The sequence below is a fragment of the Oncorhynchus masou genome, chromosome 6 (assembly GCF_036934945.1).
Source record: "Oncorhynchus masou masou isolate Uvic2021 chromosome 6, UVic_Omas_1.1, whole genome shotgun sequence".
NCBI lineage: Eukaryota > Metazoa > Chordata > Actinopteri > Salmoniformes > Salmonidae > Oncorhynchus > Oncorhynchus masou.
Genome location: NC_088217.1, coordinates 56,894,936 through 56,917,826, shown reverse-complemented (window position 1 = coordinate 56,917,826; position 22,891 = coordinate 56,894,936). Strand labels below are relative to the sequence as shown.

The 22,891-nt window shown below is 42.2% G+C and overlaps 1 protein-coding gene across 1 annotated transcript in view; it reads right to left on the bottom strand.

The window, feature by feature from the left end:
* Window positions 1-22,496, bottom strand: part of LOC135542329 (zinc finger E-box-binding homeobox 1-like) — a 59,197-nt gene extending 36,701 nt beyond the window's left edge. Inside the window, 1 exon segment of the mRNA XM_064969211.1 lies at window positions 22,301-22,496. Within this exon segment, the coding sequence (XP_064825283.1) occupies window positions 22,301-22,361 (61 nt within the window). The 5' untranslated portion in view covers window positions 22,362-22,496.
* Window positions 22,497-22,891: the final 395 nt, after the last annotated feature.

Genomic DNA, 22,891 nt, shown 5'->3' with positions numbered 1-22,891 from the left:
ATGACCTTTACAGAAATCATGTGATCAAAGGTCAAGTTGACTGCAAGTTTCTGCAGTTGCTCTTCACCAACTTCACAATAGAGCCTGTGGGAGGCTCTATTGTGAAGCAGTCATTAGGGTATTTTGTTTGACTCAAGCGAACGTGACCAAAGAAGTGACCAAAGAAACAGGAACCAACTTTGCCGCAATTCACGCATACAGTGGATATGCTCTAATGATGATATTTGAGGCTTTCTCCCTCACCATTTGATTGATATTTTCCGTTTATGAGACTGTGATCTGGGGGTTGGAGACATGTTTATTCCGACATTAAAAAGAACAACTTTTATAAACAATGGCAACTCTGCTATGTTGCACTGAGCCTTGCTGTTGGAAAACCACATCAGTGTCCGACTTTTCGGCTGTCGCAGACGCACCTCCCCCAACTTCACTCCTCTACAGCCGGTTGCTGTCGCCTTACCACTCAAACGAGCCCCATGACTCTTCCACTCTTTCCCTCCTTTTACACACATACTGGGCACCCCCCTCTGGTACATACTGGTATTACACTGTTTCAATAGACCATCTTCAACAGTCATGACACAACTCAGCCTCTGTTTATCATTTTTCTTGGTGATGCCACCCAGGTGAATATATGAAGAGATTTTTCACAATTCATCTTTCCTAGATGCATCCTCTCTCCTCTCCTCCATCTCAAAACGCATTGGAGAAGAAAGTCTGAGGGGCGGGAATCGTCACAAGGATGCAAGGAATCGTCACAAGACGAATTGAGCCATGGATTATCTGGCTGATGTTGTACTTAATTTAACACCAATATATAAGGGCCTTGCTATAGATATGACCACACACGCACGCACGCACGCACGCACGCACACACACACACACACACACACACACACACACACACACACACACACACACACACACACACACACACACACACACACACACACACACACACACACACACACACACACACACACACACACACACACACATGCATGGTGTTGGTAGGATCTCACACACACACTCTGATAGGATACAGTGTAAACTGAGTCATGTGCTTTCTGCTCTATGAGAAAACATCAGTTCAGTGAGCTGCTGAAGTGTTGAAGTGATTTCTAGAATTTAACGACATTAAGGACTTTTAACCTCCCAAACGACCTGGTGTTGGTGTGTGTGTGTGTGTGTGTGTGTGTGTGTGTGTGTGTGTGTGTGTGTGTGTGTGTGTGTGTGTGTGTGTAGTCATGTGTGATTGCGATTGTGAGCGTCAGCCATATGTGAGCATGCTAGCAACTGTGTGTATGTGGGGGCATGTGTCTGTGTGTATGTGTGTGTGTGCTCTAGCAACAGTGCATTTATGTGTGTGTATTTGTATGTGTGTGGTGATGTGCGTGTGAAACAGAGCCAACACCTTAAAAAATCGACTAATTAAACTGTGTGAAAAGTGCAGAACCACCGCACCAGAGAGAGAATATGTGCATGTCATTACTGCCTGCATTGCTGACACTGACCCAGATCGAAAAAAAAGAACAGAACAAAGAAAGAGTGAGAGAGAGAGAGAGGGAGAGAGCGTGTGTGTATGTGTCCATGCACGCGTGTGTGTGGCAAGGGATAAAAAAAAGAAATAAAAAAATTCTATGGAATAAAAACTCAAATTCAACTAGAAAAAAAGGGTTTGGTTTAAAAAGCAAACTGGGAGTTTAAGAGTATCTTTGAAGTATATCACAAGCCCTGTGACTGGGATTAGAGCTGTGTTAAGTCGAAGCAGAAGTTGTGTGCCTGGCCATGGGGCTTTGATGGCTGTGCTGTGCTGTTTGAAGTGGTTAGCAGAGGGATGGGAGCAGCGTGTGGCGTCAGTGGGACAGACGGGAGGCAGGGGGGGGGGGCAGGTGGGAGACATGGGAGAGTTAGGGAGGGGGGAGAGGCAGGGTGGCGAAAGCACAGGGCTAGGGAGCGGGGGGTGGAGGAGAGGTAGAGTGTGGGGAGACCCAACCATGGGGCAGGGAGAGAGAGAAGGAGGAGGAGAGAGAGTGTGTGACAGAGTCGCTCCGGGGGGGAGCCAGGGTGGCGACAGCACCGGCTGAGGGGGATTCAACCAGGGTGGAAGGAGAGTGAAGGAGGGAAGGGGAGTGAGAGAAAAGGGATAGAGAGAAGGAGGGAGGAGGAGAAGGAATGCTAGAGAAGAAGAAGAAGAAGAAGAAGAAGAAGGCTGAGTGCGTGCCACTGCCAGGTGGGTGGATTTCAGATCCAGGATCTGGGACCAGGCACAGTCAGAGCTCTGATATCATCCACACACACATACTCTGATGATGCAACCATCCTCAGATACACATCCAATACGTGGTCGAACCCTTCCCCTCCAATGTGTGTGTGTGTGTGTGTGTGTGTGTGTGTGTGTGTGTGTGTGTGTGTGTGTGTGAGACCACTGCTCCATGACCACAGTGACAAGAGCCTGAAGAAAATTCATTATAGGTTTCAATAAGTGTTCTCTCTACCTATGACGGAAAATCCTGCTATTAGGTACCATGACGAGTGCATTAAAAAAGTAATTTGGGGTTTCATATTCATGTTAGCTATACTGCAACTATACATTTTGCTTACGTTGAACACTCCTGTGAGCTCTCTCGAATTTGTTTGATTTCTCAATAAAAATCAATAAAGATAACTGTTTTACGTAAGCAATTCAATTCCTCAAATGTCAGATAATCCTGTTATTTCACAGTGATAACCAGAGGTTCCCTTTCAGTCAGTCGGTCAACTCGGTACAACAGCTATGGGGAGTTTGCTCGCTAGCGCCCTCTACTGAAAAACATTAGAATCATGCCTGACAATGCCAATGAACACCGTGCCTCGCCTGAAGTCTTCCACAGCTGGTACAGTATTTTTTTGTGCACGTGCATGGGATCACTTCTCACTTTTCACAGCGTGGTAGCCAGGGAGCAGAGAAGTTGAGCTTTGCGCATTAATGCTCTTAGTTGTTGTGGAAATCGTCACACTATGCTGTTTACTTTCTGCATCTAAGTCATATCACTGAGTCAATCTTTACAGAGGGTCAATTTGTTAGTTATTCTTCTGCCTGTTTAGCCTCGCTAACTTGTTGTAAGTAAAATGACTAGCAGGCTGTTAAGTTCAGGACCTTGCCCACAGTCACCTGGTTTCACAGTGTCTTTGAATGGTACTCACGAGTGTTGCTTTGTATTTCTCATCTGGGTGCATGCTCAGGCTTCCCTGGATCGAACTAGCTCGTGCGACAACTGTTGCTGGTTGCGTCCAAGCTCACTCGATAGGCATGTGGCCTTCCTTAGAAGGCTTGGTGGGACTGAAGTTGACTGAAATTGACCTTCCTCTCCTGAGTGCCTGTAACTCTGTGGAGCTGGCTGACATCTTGTTCTCCTTCAGTGTTACACAGGACTCATTTTCGGATGAAAACGCGTTTGTTTTCTGAGACAGGCTTCGGGGTCGCTCATTGAGCTATGTCGCCGAGCTGCTGTTTCCGCCCCCTAAGGCAGAATGCGTCTTGGTTTGGTGGGAAATAACTGCCACCGGTGCAGGCCGCAGTCAAATCAAATTAAATTGTATTTGTCACATGAGCCGAATACAGGTATTACCTTACCGTGAAATCCTTACTTTACAAGCCCTTAACCAACAATGCAGTTCAAGAAATAGTTAAGAAAAGTTAAGAAAATATGTACTAAATACACTAAAGTAAATAAAATAACAATAATTAGGCTATATACAGGGGGTGCTGGTACCAAGGCAATGTGTAAGGGGTACAGGTTAGTCAAGGCAAATTGTACTTGTAGGTGGTAGGGGTAAAGGGACTATGCATAGATAATAAACAGTGAGTAGCAGCAGTGTAAAAACAAAGCGGGGGAGGGTCAATATAAATAGTCCGGGAGGCCATTTGATTAACTGTTCAGCAGTCTTATGGCTTGGAGGTAGAAGCTGTTAAGGAGCCTTTTGGACCTAGCTCCGGTACCACCTGCCATGCGGTAGCAAAGAGAACAGTCTATGACTTGGGTGACTGGGGTTTTTGGGCACTGCTTAGCTCCGTTTGTCTCTTCTTCCGGACTTTGTCGATGAGCTAAAGACCTTAATGGGGCCCAGCCTCATTCAGCAAACCTGATGTTGGCTTGTCTACGTGCCCCCGGTGGAAGGGAAGCTAGCTGGCTATTTAGCTCCATTGGCTAATAAAGTGATGGCTAACCATAACCCGTCACTGCCGAATAAGCGTAGTCGTTTTTCGGGGGAGCAGCACTGGGCCCAGGGGGGTGATGGCCCATTCCCTGAACACGGTCACAATGCTGCATGTTTGCCAGACTGAGCTGTTGGCTGACCTGGCCATGGTTCTGGCTGCCCCATGCTGAGCTCCTAGATGTTCCGTTGCGCATGTCCCTTGGCATGGGGGCTACCATGGTGGGGCAGCGGCAACTTTGATTGACTTTGTCGCAGGTTACGCCCAAGGGTAAAGTGAAAGCTGGTCCCTGCGAGGAGCTGGGAAGGCAGCAGCCCTTGCTCAGCTAGCGCAATGAGAGTGGAGGTGGCACGGACTGGAGCTCGCCTTTTCCCCCCTCCCCAGATGTTCGCTATGACAACAGTACCCCCAAGTGGCACGGCCAATCAGGGGAAGACACTGGTAGCCGAAGCCCTCGAACCCAGACTGGACCAAGCTTCAGGCAAACTGGGCCCTTAAAAACATGATTTCTACCCCAAGTGTTCACTGGTGTCAAGAGTGCTGTGTCCTCCATGTGGGCTTAATAAAAAGAGTCCTTTCCCCACAGACAGACACTCAGTGGTTGAGAGTGGTGGAAATAGAAAAACGCATGAAAACAATTACCAAATTCTCCTAATCCACAAGTTGACATTCGGCCCCTTCAGATGGCACTTTACGGGACACTCGCTGTCTATTTCTCCCCTATGTGGAAGTTAGGCAAATTGAAACTGCACTAGCCTGCATTCAAAAATATATCCCCCCTCCCCCGCATCCCATTTCCCATTAACATGGTGGAGACTCACGCTTGAGCCTTTTACTTTCGGGTTTTAGTCCACCAGCTTCAAACAGGTATAAAAACAATGTTTTTTGTTATTGAAAATATATTTCACATCGATTTAGATGGTACAATGATTCCCTACACTATTCAGTGCCTGTTTTCTCACATTACCTGACATGGATTTTAGGATTTTAGCAACCAGGAAATTACAGAGCGCCCCAGTTTTCACTAGACAACACAGCTGCAAAGTCAAAACAGCTTTCATTTTGACTATTGAAGCCGGCCTGGCTTAAAATCAATAGGCGAATCTCACATCCAAACACAATACTGGTCGGCTAAGTAATACTGTGAAACACTATCATTCCACTATTACTGCAGATATATTATGGATATTTTCAGAAATTACATTGCAAAATTAAAAAAAGGATCCTATGTCTAGAATATTTAAGCCTTCATTTCTCACACACAGTTTCCGGCCTCAAGGATCCTGTTCCCCCATCATACCTGAACTACACTGATCATTAGCAATGATTATCCAATCAAAATGTCTCGTCTTAATTCTGTAGAAAGCTGAAAAAAGACCTCCTTCTGCAGTTCATTCCATTCACAACATTACTGTTTGTATTGCTCTCTGCTATTGATTAGCAGTTAGAACTTCTTCGGTTAAAACATATCCTTAACCACAGATCTAGGGTCAGATTATCCCTAACCAGATTATCTGACTCTGTATCAGTGATTATGAGCAGCAACTTCGACCTATTTAGTTAGAATCAAGCAAATTGTAACAACGTAGCACAAGAGTTGAAGCGCTTTTCAACATATAAAGATATATGTGTGACATTGTGGTTGGGAACAGCAACTTCTACCTACTCCGTTAGAATCTGTCAACAAAACAAAAAACGTTATTTAACTGGGCAAGTCAGTTAAGAACAAATTCCTATTTACAATGATGGCCTGTTCAGGTAAGCCCCGCTGAATTGCACCCTATTCACCATAAAGTGCAAGAGTTTTGACCATGGCTCTGACCAAAAGTAACACCCTATATATTGAATAGAGTGCCATTTAATATGCACACAGTCTTCCTTTATCAGTAATACCACAGGTGAAGGGCAGCTGATGGAATGTGTTCTCTCCCTGTAGGTGGGAGTGAGGGCACGGCAGAGCAGCTGGTCTACAGGGCAGCTAGTGTACAGAGCATATCAAGGTGGTACCTGTTGATCACAGGTACTGAGAGGTAGGAGTAAAGTATACCCAACAGTCAAGTCTCTGCCAATGCCACGCTCTCTCACTGTCAGCTCTGAGTTCACCTGAACTGCACTGTAGCAAAACCTCAGAAACTGGTGTGTTTGTATGTGCATGTGTAAGTGAGAGTGCGAGAGAAAACTGATGAATAGGTAAAGAGGGAGAAGAGGGAGGAACAAGAGAACAAGCGATAGGGGGAACAATGACAGAGAAGGCTTGAGGGAGACAGAGACAGTCAGGGACATAGAGGGAGACACCAAGCAGCAAACATTCACAGGGCCAGATTAACAAGTCATATGCGCCTGTTTTTTTTGGGGGGGGGGGGGACTCAGTCAGGCTCTCAACCTACTGTTGACAGTTAGAATACACAAGGTGCATTTTTAAATGTTGTTACGCATCAGCAGTTTCTCTTATGTCACTCTTATGTGACTTAGCCATGTCAGCTAAAATTGATAAATGAGTCTAGCCAGCTATCTAAATTTGTAGTAAAGATGGCTGAATACCGACCGGGCTTGCAGGGCATATGCCCAAGGGCCCTGAATTCCATGGGGCCCCCATTCATTTTTTGTTAGTCACTCTCACTCCATAATGTCACAGTGGAATTATGTTTTTCGAAATTTTTACAAATGAATTACAAATGGAAAGTTGAAATGTCTTCAGTCAATAAGTATTCAATCCCATTATGGCAAGCCTAAATAGGTTCAAGAGTAAACGTAAAAATGTGCTTAACAAGTCACATAATACGTTCCATAGACTCACTGTGTGCAAAAATATTTAACATGATTTTTTATTGACTACCTAATCTCTGGACCCCACACATACAGATAATTGTAAGGTCCCTCAGTCAAGCTGTGTATTTTAAACACAAATTCAACCATAAAAACCAGGGACGTTTTCCAATGCCTTGCAGAGAAGGTGTTACACGGAGTGGAACAGGGGAACCCAAGAGCAGACTCAGATGAGGAGACTGGGATGAAGCAACCAAGGTATTTATTGAAACACAGGAAGAAGATGGAGTGCAGGCCAGGGGAAGCTTGGGTGGGTTGCATGAAACCAGGTGCGAAGGCTGAGGCTGGAGCGAGAGGAAAACAGCGTCAGGCAAGGGAAAACAGGCCCAACAGGACCTTAACAGGAACAAGTGGCTAGAAACATAGACTGACTGAACAGAGATTACGATCTGGCAGTGTGGAAGTGGCAGGACTGAGTATTTGTAGAGGTCTTGATTATGGAACAGGTTGCAGTTGGTGGGGATCTGCTCTGACTCCAGCACACCCGTCGCTGCCCACACAATCACACAAAGAGGGAGAGAGTACTGGGGGAGTGGCGGCAGGTCAAGGAGACACATGATGAGCAGCAGAGGGCGTTGCAGGAGCAGATGTGACAGAAGGGTACCTATTGGTGGATGGGTAAAAAAAAGCAGACATTGAATATATTTTTTATTTAATTTTTACCTTTATTTAACTAGGCAAGCCAGACTTCTTAAGGCTAGGCGTCCCGCTAGTGGGACAACTTCTGGTGAAACTGGAGGGTGCACAATTCAAATAAAAATCATAAAAATTATGGATATTAAACATGTAGGTACATACAAGTGTCTTAAAGTAGTTATTAAACACTTAAATTCTTGTTAATCTAACTGCACTGTGTTACGAGCAGCACAGGGGAACCCAAGAGCAGACTCAGACCAGGAAACAGGGATGAATGAACCAAGATATTTATTGTAACACGGGGAGAGATGAAGTGCAGGTCCAGGGAAGCATGGATGAGTTGTAGGAAACACGATGTGGAGGCTGAGGTTGGACTGAGCTGGGTTGGGACAGGGTAAACAGGCCTGGAGGGGAATCCAAGGGATGATGATGAATTCAGAACAGGGTAGCAGAGTGGTGAGATGTGGAACAGGAGACAGGAACCAGAGTCAGAGCAGCAAACCAGCAGTGAGATGAGAAACAGCGTCAGGCAAGGAAATAGGTACAGCAGGATACAGGATCTTAAATAACAACAAATAGCTGGAAGCAGGACTGACTGAATGGAGATTACGATCTGGCAGAGTGGAAGTGACAGGACTGAGTATTTGTAGAGGTCTTGATTATGGAACGGGTTGCAGCTGGTGGGGAACTGCTCTGACTCCAGCACACCTGTCTCCAACCACACAATCACACACAGAGAGAGAAGAAGAGGGAGAGGAAGAGAACTGGGGGAATGGCTACAGATCAAGGAGACACCGGATGTCCACTAGGGGGCGTAGCAGGAGCAGATGTGACACACCATCCGATTTACAGTAGACTTTAAAGCGAAAGCACGCTATGCGATTGTTTGAGGACGGCGCCCCACATCAAAATATTTTTCCACCAGTACAGGTTTCATAAATTCACAAATAGCGAATAAATATTTACTTACTTTAAAAAAATATTCCTCTGATTTGTAATCCAAAGGGTCCCAGCTACAGCATGTAGTGTTGTTTTGTTAAAATCCTTCTTTATATCCCTAAAAGTCTGTTTAGTTGGCGCCATCGATTTGAGTATTCCACTCGTTCAACATGCAGAGAAAGGAATCCAAAAAGCTACCACTAAACTTTGTTAAAACAAGTCAAAATACGTTTCTATATAATCCTTAGATACCCTAAAATGTAAATAAAACATAATGTTTCATACGGAAAGAAGTATGTTCAATAGGAAAACGATATTAGCAGGTGTGTGTCCTCTTCGTTTCACGTGCATACACAAATTTCCAAGTCTGTGTCACTGTATCAAAACAAATTATTCTTCCTCGTTTTGGAAGAAACAAGCCTGAAACCTTGAACAAAGACTACTGACACCCAGTGGAAGCCATGGGAATTGCATACTAGGAGTGTCACGTTCTGACCTTAGTTCTTTTGTTATGTCTTTGTTTTAGTATGGTCAGGGCGTGAGTTGGGTGGGTTGTCTATGTTCGGTTTTCTATGTTGTGTTTTAAGTTTGGCCTGGTATGGTTCTCAATCAGAGGCAGGTGTCGTTAGTTGTCTCTGATTGAGAATCATACTTAGGTAGCCTTTTTCCACCTGTGTTTCGTGGGTGTTTATTTTCTGTTCTGTGTGTTGTATTTCACTGTTCAGGACTGTTTCGTTTAATTCTCGTTGTTTTGTTTTGTGTTCATATAATAAATACAATATGGACACTTACCACGCTGCGCATTGGTCCTCCGATCCTTCTTACTACTCCTCCTCAGAAGAGGAGGACCAGAATCGTTACAGGGAGCTAGATTGGGGTCTCAAAAAAAATCTGGTTGTTTTTCTTTGGATTTTCTCCTACCATATCTATTGTGTTATAGTCCCCTACATTATTTTAACATTTCTACAAACTTCAGAGTGTTTTCTTTCCAATGGTACCAATTATATGCATATCCTGGCTTCAGGGCCTGAGCAACAGGCAGTTTACCTTGGGCACGTTAGTCAGGTGGAAATTGAGAAAAATAGACCCGAGGCTGAAGAATTTTTAAGAACATGTTCTTATTTACAATGGCGGCCTACACCGGCCAAACCCGGACAACAACCAGTTGTGATAGAGCCGAATTGTTAGATATTACTGCACTGTTGGAGCTAGGAACACAAGCATTTCGCTATAACCGCAATAACATCTGCTAAAATATGTGTATGTGACCAATACATTTGTATTTTTGAAATTTGGAAGCCTTTGTTAAGGTGATATAAAACATCAAATATTCAATAATATGTTGTAATGTGTAAACACTTTACCTAGCAGCCAACCTGCTTGCACCAATCCCTTGTAATTACAGTAAAATACTGTGAAATGCAAACCCCTCCCCGCTATGAATTTCAATCATCCGTTCATGAATTCATTCTGATTATGCTAGCATTGACCTTTTTACAGTATAATACAGTCAATTCTAAGGTATTGTACTGTTTGTCATCACACAGTACTTGCTTTGATAATGTATTTCTATTACAGTAGGTGTGCTGTAATATGAAATACAGACTTTTACTCATCACTAAGCTGCTTGTAAGATACTCTCAAATTGCGTAGCTGCAGTTAGGCCAGATTCCCACAGTGGTAGGAAGGCAAGACCAGGGGAGAGTGAGACAGCAACAAGCCCAGGCACCAGGTCCTATTACTAGCCCTCTCCACTTAGGTTGGAGGCATTAAAACTAGTTTTTCAACCACTCCACAAATTTCTTGTTAACAAACTATAGTTTTGGCAAGTCGGTTAGGACATCTACTTTGTGCATGACACATGTAATTTTTCCAACATTTGTTTACAGACAGATTATTTCACTTATAATTCACGGTATCATATTTCCAGTATGTCAGAAGTTTACATACACTAAGTTGACTGTGCCTTTAAACAGCTTGGAAAATTCCAGAAAATTATCTCATGGCTTTAGAAGCTTCTGATAGGCTAATTGACATAATTTCAGTCAATTGGCGGTGCACCTGTGGATGTATTTCAAGCCCTACCTTCAAACTCAGTGCCTCTTTGCTTGCCATCATGGGAAAATCAAAATAAATCAGCCAAGACCTTGTAGACTTCCACAAGTCTGGTTCATCCTTGGGATTAATTTCCAAATGTCTGAAGGTACCATGTTCATCTGTACAAACAATAGTATGCAAGTATAAACACCAGCTGTCATACTACTCAGGAAGGAGATGCGTTCTGTCTCCTAGAGACAAACGTACTTTGGTGCGAAAAGTGCAAATTAATCCCAGAACAACAGCAAAGGACCTTGTGAAGACGCTGTCGGAAACAGGTTAAAAAGTATCTATTACCACAGTGAAACGAGTCCTATATCAACATAACCTGAAAGGCCGCTCAGCAAGGAAGAAGCCACTGCTTAAAAACCACAATAAAAAATACAGACTATGGTTTGCAACTGCACATGGGGACAAAGATCGTACTTTTTGGAGAAATGTCCTCCGGTCTGATGAAACAAAAATAGAACAGTTTGGCCATAATGATCATCGTTATATTTAAAGGAAAAAAGGGGAGGAAGCTTGCAAGCCGAAGAACAGCATCCCAACCTTGAAGCACTGGGGTGGCAGCATCATGTTGTGGGGGTGCATTTCACAAAATAGATGGCATCATGAGGCAGGAAAATTATGTGGATATATTGAAGCAACATCTCAAGTCATCAGTGAGGAAGTTAAAATGGACAATGACCCCAAGCATACTTCCAAAGTTGTGTCAAAAAGCTGTGTCAAAAAAACTTCTGACCCACTGGAAATGTGATGAAATAAATCGTTCTCTCTATTATTATTCTGACATTTCACATTCTTAAAATAAAGTGGTGATCTTAACTAACCTAAGACATAGCATTTTTACTAGGATTAAATGTCAGGTATTGTGAAAAACTGAGTTTAAATGTATTTGGCTAAGGTGTATGTAAACTTCCGTCGTCAACTGTATATAAAATATACTGTGTTTTATTTATATATAATAAAAAAATATATACTGTGTTATATACTGTATATATACTGTATATATACTGTATATATACTGTATACTGTGTATACTGTGTTTTATTATATATAATATATATAATAATAATAATATATATCTATATAATGCCTCTTGGGGCACCTATGGGCCTGGCCCCAGGGGCTTCACCCACTGTAAACCCCTGCATTACTATGGCCCGGTACATCCATGTCCACTCCTAGCAGGTGTAATGTTTACAGCACTGTTGGGGTGATCAAGACAAACGTCCTGAGCAAATGCCCACCTGTTGCTCTCTCTGTTGATACAGTCTAGATCAGAGCAAGATCCTACCCACACAACATGCCCATCCAACCTCTAGTTCAACATCTAGTTCCCTTGCTAGTCAACACTGACATCAGCTTAGTAAACAAGTCAGTTAGGTGAAATTTGGTTAGTTAGGTGAAGTGTTCACCTCTCACTCTCTAGCTCTCTAGCTCTCTCTCCCTCTGTCTGTATCTGTGTCTCTCTTTGTCTCTGTCGTGCTCTCTGTCTCTTAATTCAATTAAATTCAAAGGGGCTTTAATGACATGGGAAATATGTTTACATTGCCAAAGCAAGTGAAATAAACAAGAAAAAAATAGAAGGAAAAATAATCAGAAAACAACAATAGAAATTTACGTTGCAATCACAAAGGTTTGAATAATATAGATGCATTTCAAATGTTTTCTTAACAGCTTTGTCTCTCTGTCTTTCTTTCTTTCTTTCTCTCTCTCTCTCTCTCTCTCTCTCTCTCTCTCTCCAGGACCCATCTGGGTCTTGTAACACATGACAGCTGAAGTAGGGTTTCCACGTAAAATTTGAGGTGTGATTAAACGGCACATATCTATAAATTGCCAGTCAGCTAGTCAGCCAGCCAACCCTAGCCGGCTGGCTGTTTGAAAAGCCTCTCTCTGCTAAACACATGTACATGCAACACAGTCTGCAAAGTTAATGCAGATTATTTTCACCTGCATGGGGCATTCAGGATGGAGCATCCAAAATAGCAACCCCAAATGGGACGTGTTGGCAAAGTTGTGTCATTGCAGTGGTAGCATTTGTCCAATGTGTGCAAATGTATCAATATGTTGTGGATTTTTTATCTTCATACTGATTGAAAATAGCTACATCTAAATGAGTGAGAGACCACAGGAAATACAGTTGAAGACTTGAAGGTGTGAATATTGCCTATGACAGTACACACACCTCCCCAGTTATGTTATCTGTGAGATCTACTGGTCCCTGCTACAAAAAAAAGAAAGAAAATAAATGCTGCTCGAGTTGGTCCTCAGTTCTATCCAATTCTCCTCTGTTCCTACCAAACCCCCTCCACCCCAAAGTAGATGTCCTAACCGACTTGCCAAAACTATAGTTTGTTAACAAGAAATTTGTGGAGTGGTTGAAAAACTAGTTTTAATGCCTCCAACCTAAGTGTAGAGGACTAGTAATAGGGCCTAGTGCCTGGGCTTGTTGCTGTCTCACTCTCCCCTGGTCTTGCCTTCCTACCACTGTGGGAATCTGGCCTAACTGCAGCTATGCAATTTGAGAGTATCTTACAAGCAGCTTAGTGATGAGTAAAAGTCTGTATTTCATATTACAGCACACCTACTGTAATAGAAATACATTATCATAGCAAGTACTGTGTGATGACAAACAGTACAATACTTTAGAATTGACTGTATTATACTGTAAAAAGGTCAATGCTAGCATAATCAGAATGAATTCATGAACGGATGATTGAAACTCATAGAGGGGAGGGGTTTGTATTTCACAGTATTTTACTGTAATTACAAGGGATTGGTGGAAGCAGGTTGGCTGCTAGGTAAAGTGTTTACACATTACAACATATTATTGAATATTTGGTGTTTTATATCACCTTAACAAAGGCTTCCAAATTTCAAAAATAAAATTGTATTGGTCACATACACATATTTTAGCAGATGTTATTGCGGTTGTAGCGAAATGCTTGTGTTCCTAGCTCCAACAGTGTAGTAATATCTAACAATTCACAACAATACTCACAAAGCTAAAAGTAAAAGAATGGAATTAAGAAATGTATTAGGACGAGTAATGTCGGTGGGTCATTGACTAAAATACAGTAGAATACAGTATATACATATGAAATTATTCAAACAGTGTGTAAACTTTATTAAAGTGACTAGCGTTCCATTATGTACATGTCTATGTACATAGGGCTGCAGTCTATAAGGTGCAGGGTTGAGTAGCCGGGTGCTAGCCGGCTAATGATGGCTATTTAACAGTCTGATGGCCTTGAGATACAGTGGGGCAAAAATGTATTTAGTCAGCCACCAATTGTGTAAGTTCTCCCACTTAAAAAGATGAGAGAGGCCTGTAAATTTTGATCATAGGTACACTTCAACTATGACAGACAAAATGAGAAAAAAAACAGAAAATCACATTGTAGGATTTTTAATGAATTTATTTGCAAATTATGGTGGAAAATAAGTATTTTGTCAATAACAAAAGTTTATCTCAATACTTTGTTATATACCCTTTGTTGGCAATGAGAGCGGTCAAACGTTTTCTGTTAGTCTTCACAAGGTTTTCACACACTGTTATTGGTATTTTGGCCCATTCCTCCATGCAGATCTCCTCTAGAGCAGTGATGTTTTGGGGCTGTTGCTGGGCAACACGGACTTTCAACTCCCTCCAAAGATTTTCTATGGGTTTGAGATCTGGAGACTGGCTAGGCCACTCCAGGACCTTGAAATGCTTCTTACGATGCCACTCCTTCGTTGCCCGTGCGGTGTGTTTGGGATAATTTGTCATGCTGAAAGACACAGCCAATGCCCTTGCTGATGGAAGGAGATTTTCACTCAAAATCTCACGCTACTTGGCCACATTCATTCTTTCCCTTATACAGATCAGTCGTCCTGGTCCCTTTGCAGAAAAACAGCCCCAAAGCATGATGTTTCCACCCCCATGCTTCACAGTAGGTATGGTGTTCTTTGGATGCAACTCAGCATTCTTTGTCCTCCAAACACGACGAGTTGAGTTTTTACCAAAAAGTTATATTTTGGTTTCATCTGACCATATGACATTCTCCCTATCTTCTTCTGGATCATCCAAATGCTCTCTATCAAACTTCAGACGGGCCTGGACATGTACTGGCTTAAGCAGGGGGACACGTCTGGCACTGCAGGATTTGAGTCCCTGGCGGCGTAGTGTGTTACTGATGGTAGGCTTTGTTACTTTGGTCCCAGCTCTCTGCAGGTCATTCACTAGGTCCCCCGTGTGGTTCTGGGATTCTTGCTCACCTTTCTTGTGATCATTTTGACCCCACGGGGTGAGATCTTGCGTGGAGCCCCAGATCGAGGGAGATTATCAGCGGTCTTGTATGTTTTCCATTTCCTAATAATTGCTCCCACAGTTGATTTCTTCAAACCAAGCCTGCCTATTGCAGATTCAGTCTTCCCAGCCTGGTGCAGGTCTACAATTTTGTTTCTGGTGCCCTTTGACAGCTCTTTGGTCTTGGCCATAGTGGAGTTTGGAGTGTGACTGTTTGAGGTTGTGGACAGGTGTCTTTTATACTGATAACAAGTTCAAACAGGTGCCATTAATACAGGTAACGAGTGGAGGACAGAGGAGCCTCTTAAAGAAGAAGTTACAGGTCTGTGAGAGCCAGAAATATTGCTTGTTTGTAGGTGACCAAATACTTATTGTCCACCATAATTTGCAAATAAATTCATTAAAAATCCTACAATGTGATTTTCTGTTTTTTTTTCTCATTTTGTCTGTCATAGTTGAAGTGTACCTATGATGAAAATTACAGGCCTCTCTCATCTTTTTAAGTGGGAGAACTTGCACAATTGGTGGCTGACTAAATACTTTTTTGCCCTTCTGTAGAAGCTGTTTTTCAGTCTCTCTGTCCAAGCTTTGACACACCTGTACTGACCTCGCCCTCTGGTTGATAACAGGGTGAACAAGCCATGGGTTGGGTGGTTGATATCCTGTGACAGGATGGCCAGGGCTCTCACCTCCTCCCTGTAGGCTGTCTCATCATTGTTGGTAATCAGGTACTACTGTTATGTTGTCTGCTAACTTGAGGATTGAGTTGGAGGTGTGATTGCTACGCAGTCATGGTTGAACAGGGAGTACAGGAGGGGGCTGAGCATGCACCCTTGTGGGGCCCTGTGTTGAGGATTAGCGTAGTGGGGGCAGCCCAGGACCCAGGTGCACGGAGTTCAGACCCCAGGGCCTGAGCTTAATGATGAGCTTGTAGGGTACTATGGTGCTGAAGGCTGAGCTTTAGTCAATGAACAGCATTCTTACGTAGGTGTTCCTCGTGTCCAGATGGGATATTGCAGTGAGCAATGCAAGGGCGATTGCATCGTTTTTTGGATCTAATTTTGTACCTTTATTTAACTAGGCAAGTCAGTTAAGAACAAATTCTTATTTTACAATGTTGGCCTACCTTGGCCAAACCCTCCCCTAACCCGGACGACACTGGGCCAATTGTGATACAGCCCAGGATCAACCCAGGGTCTGTAGTGACACCTCTAGCACTGAGACGCAGTGTCTTAGACCGCTGCGCCACTGGGGCGGACGTAAGGGCCGTGATCTATTGGGGTGGCTAGCAAATTGAAGTGGGTCTAGGGTGTCAGGTAAGGTGGAGGTGATGTGATCCTTAATGACAGAATGATCGATATGATCCTGATGGCAGAAGTGAGTGCTACAGGGCGAAAGTCATTTATTTCAGTTACCTTTGATTTCTTGGGTACAAGAACAATGGTGGACTTCTTAAAGCAAGTGGGAACAGCAGACTGGAAATATATGAAAACACTCCAGCCAGCTGGTCTGCGCATGCTCTGAGGACTCAGCTAGGGATGCCGTCTGGGACGGCAGCCTTGGGAGGGTTAACGCGCTTAAATGTCTTACTCACGTCGACCACAACGAACGAGAGCCCACAGCCAGTCCATGGGATGGTGTTGCGTCGGTGGCACAGAAGGTGTTTAGATTGTGGCAGCGACTACAGGGCAAACAGACCAAAAGGACATGGCAAAATGCTCAACCATTTCATGTTCAAGACTTGCTGCAACTCTAATCTGTCCACTATACATTTTCAACTGATGGGGCACGACAACCACATAGGAGTTAAATTGGTACTGCATTCTCACTTACAGGTGCAACAAACATAGCCTGTTACAAGGCACGCCTCCAAATATATTAATGAGCCAGAAACAACAATACCATACACCCACTAGTGGTCAAAAAGTTTTAGACGCTCTAAATATACGGTACGCACTGTATTCTGTGGGGTGGAATTAGAGTACCATTCAAAATATAATAATTTTCCCACAGTGCACCACAATTCATAGTATGCTGCAGTTAACTATTTCAGAGTTGTTTACTTTTGATATTTACCTAAAATTACCATATAAATTAACGTTTTTCGTTACAGTGCTGCTATAGATATATAGACTTTCACTCACTCTGCTGCTCATATAATACCACACCATCTCCCTCTCTCTCTCTCTCTCTCTCTCTCTTTTCTCTCAATGTGTTTTTCACTCATTACGACTCTCTCTTTCTCCCTTCAATTCTCTCTCCTGTACTCATGCCCCCTGTGACAATTCTGTGCCAGAGAAAGATACATTTGGGCACACACACACACACACACACACACACACACACACACACACACACACACACACACACACACACACACACACACACACACACACACACACATAAGTGTGTGCACATGCACACACACAGCTGGGCCCCAGCTGCACACAAAGACTGGGGTTTGGAAATCAATGAAGGAGAAAGAAGAAAAAGTGGAAAGAGTTTAAATAAATTGGCACTTGACAAAAGAAGAAACCGAGAAAGAGTGAGTGAGGGAAAGAGAGAGAGAGAACTGTGAGGAAAAAGTTAAATTGACTATCAGCTCAACAGTGCAGTACAGTTGTAAATGAATCCAAGATCAAGTAGTAAGGTAAAGTGGTCAGGGGGGGGGGGTGACTCTTGCTGCACCTTAGCACAACGTGAACTCAGAGAGTTCAGAGACTATTCAGAGACAGTGCTGTGAGATATAATATGTGTACACTTCATGAATGTAGTTATTTATTTAGGCAGTTGTTATTGCAATGCCATGCATTATAATGCACCACACACCGTTCACGAGGCATTACAAATGTGCGTATATGCATTATGAAGAAGGTATTCATAGGAAGTGTTAACAATGTCACACATGGAGTGCAAACCCGTACCTGCATCACCATGCTTACAACCATTCTCATATCAAACTAGGGAAGTCACATCTTATTGAAATTGTACACCATTTTCAATAAGACTTGTCTACATAAATACCCTATAACATGATCTCCTGCATTCTGGAGACAATAGACAGCAATAATCTCAACTTTGGTTGATATCTGTGGACATTGACAGTTTTATTTGGAAGACAGAGACTGTAATCAATAAGCGTCTTGGAGACAGAAGAAACGAAGTCGTAGCATCTCTTTTTTTGAACAGACACTTTAATCCCTGTCTGTTGAGTTAGTGTTGCCAAATTCATTTGGTTATATATGGGGCCCCACTCCTCACATACACATTCTCTCCAGAGGTTTCCGCACACACACACACACGCATGCACACACGCACACTCAAGCACACACGGCCCAGAGAATGAAAGCTACAAAAAAAGGGAGATACTGCAAAAAATAAATACTCCCATCACCTGATCATTCTTTAGACGGCAATTAAAAATGTCCCTCCACCATCTCTTGCCATCAATATTTGTCTATGAAGCAAACTATGCAAATATACATTGTTAAAAAAATCTTCGAAAATGTTGAATATTTAGGACTGTTTTCATGTATGTTCTTCTCTAACTTCCATCTGTTGTGCATTTGCATTAAGTCATGTACCACCAAAAGAGGAAACATCAGCAAACATCTGAGGCGGCATGTGTCGGAGCCATTTCACCTCGTCTTGTTGTGTGAATGAACAAAACACATATCCCAGGCATTATAGTCCTCTAAGTCGAATTGAATCACATTGAATTCAGTCACAAAATTGTGTTTGCAAAACCACCTCCTTTTCTGTTTCATGGTAGGAATATCTCCTTGATAGTAGTTGCGACAGTCACAACACCATTTCACTTTCAACTATAGCTGACCCCTAAATCCACAAAGAAAAGTCATTGAACTTATTTGTCTCAGAAACAACGAGCAAGTTCTGACCGTGCCTCTAAACACAACATGCATCATCAAATTATACACACCTCAAACTCTTGGTTTGATGAGAGGAACATCCCTGATCTACAAGTAATGTGGTGGTTGCTGTTTCTAGTTCCTTGTAAGTGATTACGGTAATATGTCTTTTTTTTGGACTATCTTTACGTTAGTGTGAGTAGAACTGTGAAAAGGAGGTCCTGGGAAGACGGGTGCTATATTTAACAAGGAGGGGACAGTGAGGGGAGCACGCAACCACACACATCTCGCTCTGCATCAAAATTGGGGAACACTCCTAGCAGTCAACTGTTGTGTGTAGCCTTCATCTCATCACAGCCATAGTTAAAGTCAACATTGCATGAATTTAACAGTAGCCTACAAGCAGCCCAGTGGCAAATAAAATTAAGTACACCTGCTGTAATAGAAATACGGTATCAAAGCAAGTACTGTGTAATGACACAAAGTACAATACCTTAACATTTACTGTATGATATTGTAAAACAGTAAATTCTACCGTAATCGGAATGAATTAATGAATGGATGAGGAGGGGTTTGTATTTCATAGTAGAGGCCTTAACAAAGGCTTCCAAACTTGCGGTGACTACAGGGCAAAACAGAACAAAAGGACATGGCGAAATGCTCAACCATCTAAGGTTTAAGACTTGCTGCCACTCCAATCTGTCTCATATACATTTTACATTGACGGGGTACTATAACCACATAGGAGTTCAATTGGTACTGCCTTCTCACTCATGGGTGCAACAAATATAACCTCTTAAAGGCACGCCTCCAAATATATTCATGAGCCAGAAACAAAGCCATGGAGGCATGCCAAGCATTTTTTTAATGCTCTCTACTTGTCAGTGTTCCAAATGGGACATTACCTACTTTCTACCTAAACATGCTAACACCATCTGATAGAATTCATAGCAAGTAGTGCACTGGAATGACATTCAGATGAACTGGAATGACATTCACTCTCATGGGATGGGTGGCCGAAAATAAGTAACTGAAAGCCACACCCCCAATAAGTCATGAATATGACCATACTGAGGCATATGTCACTATGTTTCTATGGCTATACGCACCATGCCATTGCCTTCTTCATCTGTCCATTTCGCAAAAAGACAGCTCAAAATCCTGAGTGCAAAGCAGCTGTCTAAGGCACCGCATTGTAGTGCTAGAGGCATCACTACAGACCTGGGTTCGACTCCAGGCTGTATCACAACCGGCCGTGATTGGAAGTCCCATAGGGTGGTGCACAACTGGCCCAGCGTTGTCCGGGTTAGGGGAGGGCTTGGCCGGGGTAGGTCGTCATTGTAAATAATAATTTATTCTTAACTGACTTGCCTAGTTGAATGATAGTTCAATAAAATACAATTAAAAAACAATCCAGTGCCTTTATCACAGTCAACACCTACAGTATATTTTAGCTGTAAAAAATGCTGCATTTCTCGCAGCCTCATGGCAAAATGTGTAGAATAGCATGTAATTATCTATAAAACTGCACATTTTCCTTTCTGCCCAATTGCAAAATGTGGAGAATTGCAGGAAATTAGCTTTAAAACAGCAAATTCCTTACGGCAAAAAGTGTAGAGTAACAAACAATTATCTATAATACTGCAACATTTTCTTGTTGCCCCATGGCAAAATGTGTAGAATTGCTACTGCTACTGTACCATGCACCACTAGTGGTCAAAAGGTTGTTGGAGCTCCAAAGATAAGGTATCATGATAAAGCGATTCTTTCCCCCACACAACATTTCCCATAATCCATTTACAGTGTTCTGCAGTAAAACGTTTCAGAGTATTTTATTGTTGATAATACAAAATATTGTAGTATAATTTACAGTTTCTCATTACAGTGTGTGTGTGTGTGTGTGTGTGTGTGTGTGTGTGTGTGTGTGTGTGTGTGTGTGTGTGTGTGTGTGTGTGTGTGTGTGTGTGTGTGTGTGTGTGTGTGTGTGTGTGTGTGTGTGTGTGAGAGAGAGAGAGAGAGAGACCCTATCTCACTCACTGTAGCACTCTCTGGCTTCAGCTCCACTTGTCACTGTTAAGTGATTGACATCATCAGTTTGATGAGAAGCTATTCAGTATTTACATATGAAAACACTGAGCTACCTCAGTAATAACCTACATACATTACAAATAGATTGTTATAATATGCATGATTTAATTGTAGACTACGAGTGTGGGGAAATGAGGAAGGACTTGGATATGGCATTGTTACATCTATGAAATGCAGTTATTTTTGTTTGTTTGAAAATACAGTTAATCAAATAGATGAATATATTAATTAACTTGCAATACTCGCGCAATTAAAAAAAAGAATTGTATATTATAATACAATGCGTTTTTATTTGGTAAAGGAGTCAAAAGTATTTATCTGTTCTATTTTTCAACTCATTTGAATGATGTTATTCTTAATAATTTGCTAAATATAAATGATGCAGGAATACGATTATCTATTTTTGATCAATGTATCACAATAGTAGGCCTCTTTGGATTTTTGTAAATAATCGTTTCATTTGTTTGTATATCTACCCTGTCCAACTCAGTCCGTTTGCTCTTGGTGTCTTTTGTCGTGTCTAGAATAAACGGGACTTTTTCTGTTTGGGTGATATAACCAATACAAAGCTTTTAATAATTGTAACATATGTTTCAATTGAGTTATTATGTTCAAAACCAGTTATTATTATGAGCGCAATGATCACTGTAAACAAAATGTAAGCCTGTTATACATTGTTGTCTTGGAGGAAATATTGCTTGCGACCTGTTGCATTTCAAATGCTGCTGTTCATGTCTATCCCTTTCTTCTTTACAATATACTTTACACGTGTTTTAAAATAAATACTTGGATATACTACAACAATCACGGAGAGACAATTAAAACGAACAAAAAACGTGGGTGAAAAATCCGATGACAATAGGCTATAGTTCAAAATATATACTCATTTTCAAACAAGGCATTATATTATATAAGAACGTCTTATTATAATTCATTCTAATATCAACACTTGGAAACATATGGGTCTATCAGTAAGTAGCCCAACGATGTGAAGTTTCGCACTGCATGCACTGCATTCATTGGTTAAATTTTGCATGTTTCGCTGTTTTGCAATTCTCTCTCTCTAAAAACATGCCATCAATTGCTGTTATGGCAAAAACAATGCAGTGACATAAATATCAGTGACATAAAAACCACATGTTTATACTTCTCTAGAATGTGCTGCTATTACCCAAAGTTTTTAAATTAGAAAAACGTCTACTTAGAGAGACCAACCCGAGTCATGTACTATTCAATACCGTCTCAATAATGAAAGAGCCGCTACATCATGAGATGTGAACGACATCACAAGGACGTAATGACAATGTGTTCAACAACTTCAACTACATAATGCGCTGCACAAGTCATATTCCATACCTTGATTCCTTCTCGGGTTCGCTTGCTTCCTTCGTTTGCCCCTGCTCTCCTCGGCCATCATGCCCCCAAAGGCTCCCTTTGCCCGAAGAAGCACTTTTTGGAGTGTCGGTGCGTGACAATTGACAACGAATGGTGTGAAACATTGCCTGCGTCCGCAGCGGGTGACTATAACCCTTCTGTAGTAACCTCAAGTCGATGAGCTGAGCGCGAGGAGAGAAGTGAGTGATGTCATTGGAGAAGGTTAGTCCCTCCTGTCCGTGATATAGTGAGTGGATTCTCTCCACCGGCGCATTCGTTGTGGCATCTAAAAACGCAATTTAAAAGTTATGGTTTGAAGTTATACACAGTCAATTTTAAGTTATCATCTCTCAATTCTATCGAGTTCCAGCCACAAATAGAGCACGGCTTGCACAAAGAAGCAGCAAGCCGCGTGCGTAAAGCGGAGAGTTCACGTCGCAACAGTTCGTTTTGGTGGTCTAAGACTCTTTATTTAATATCTGATAATATCTGTGTTTTCATATCGGTTCTTGACAGTCTTGTGTTTTTTTCTTTGGAAACATTATATTGTCGAATAATATTTTAACAATTTAT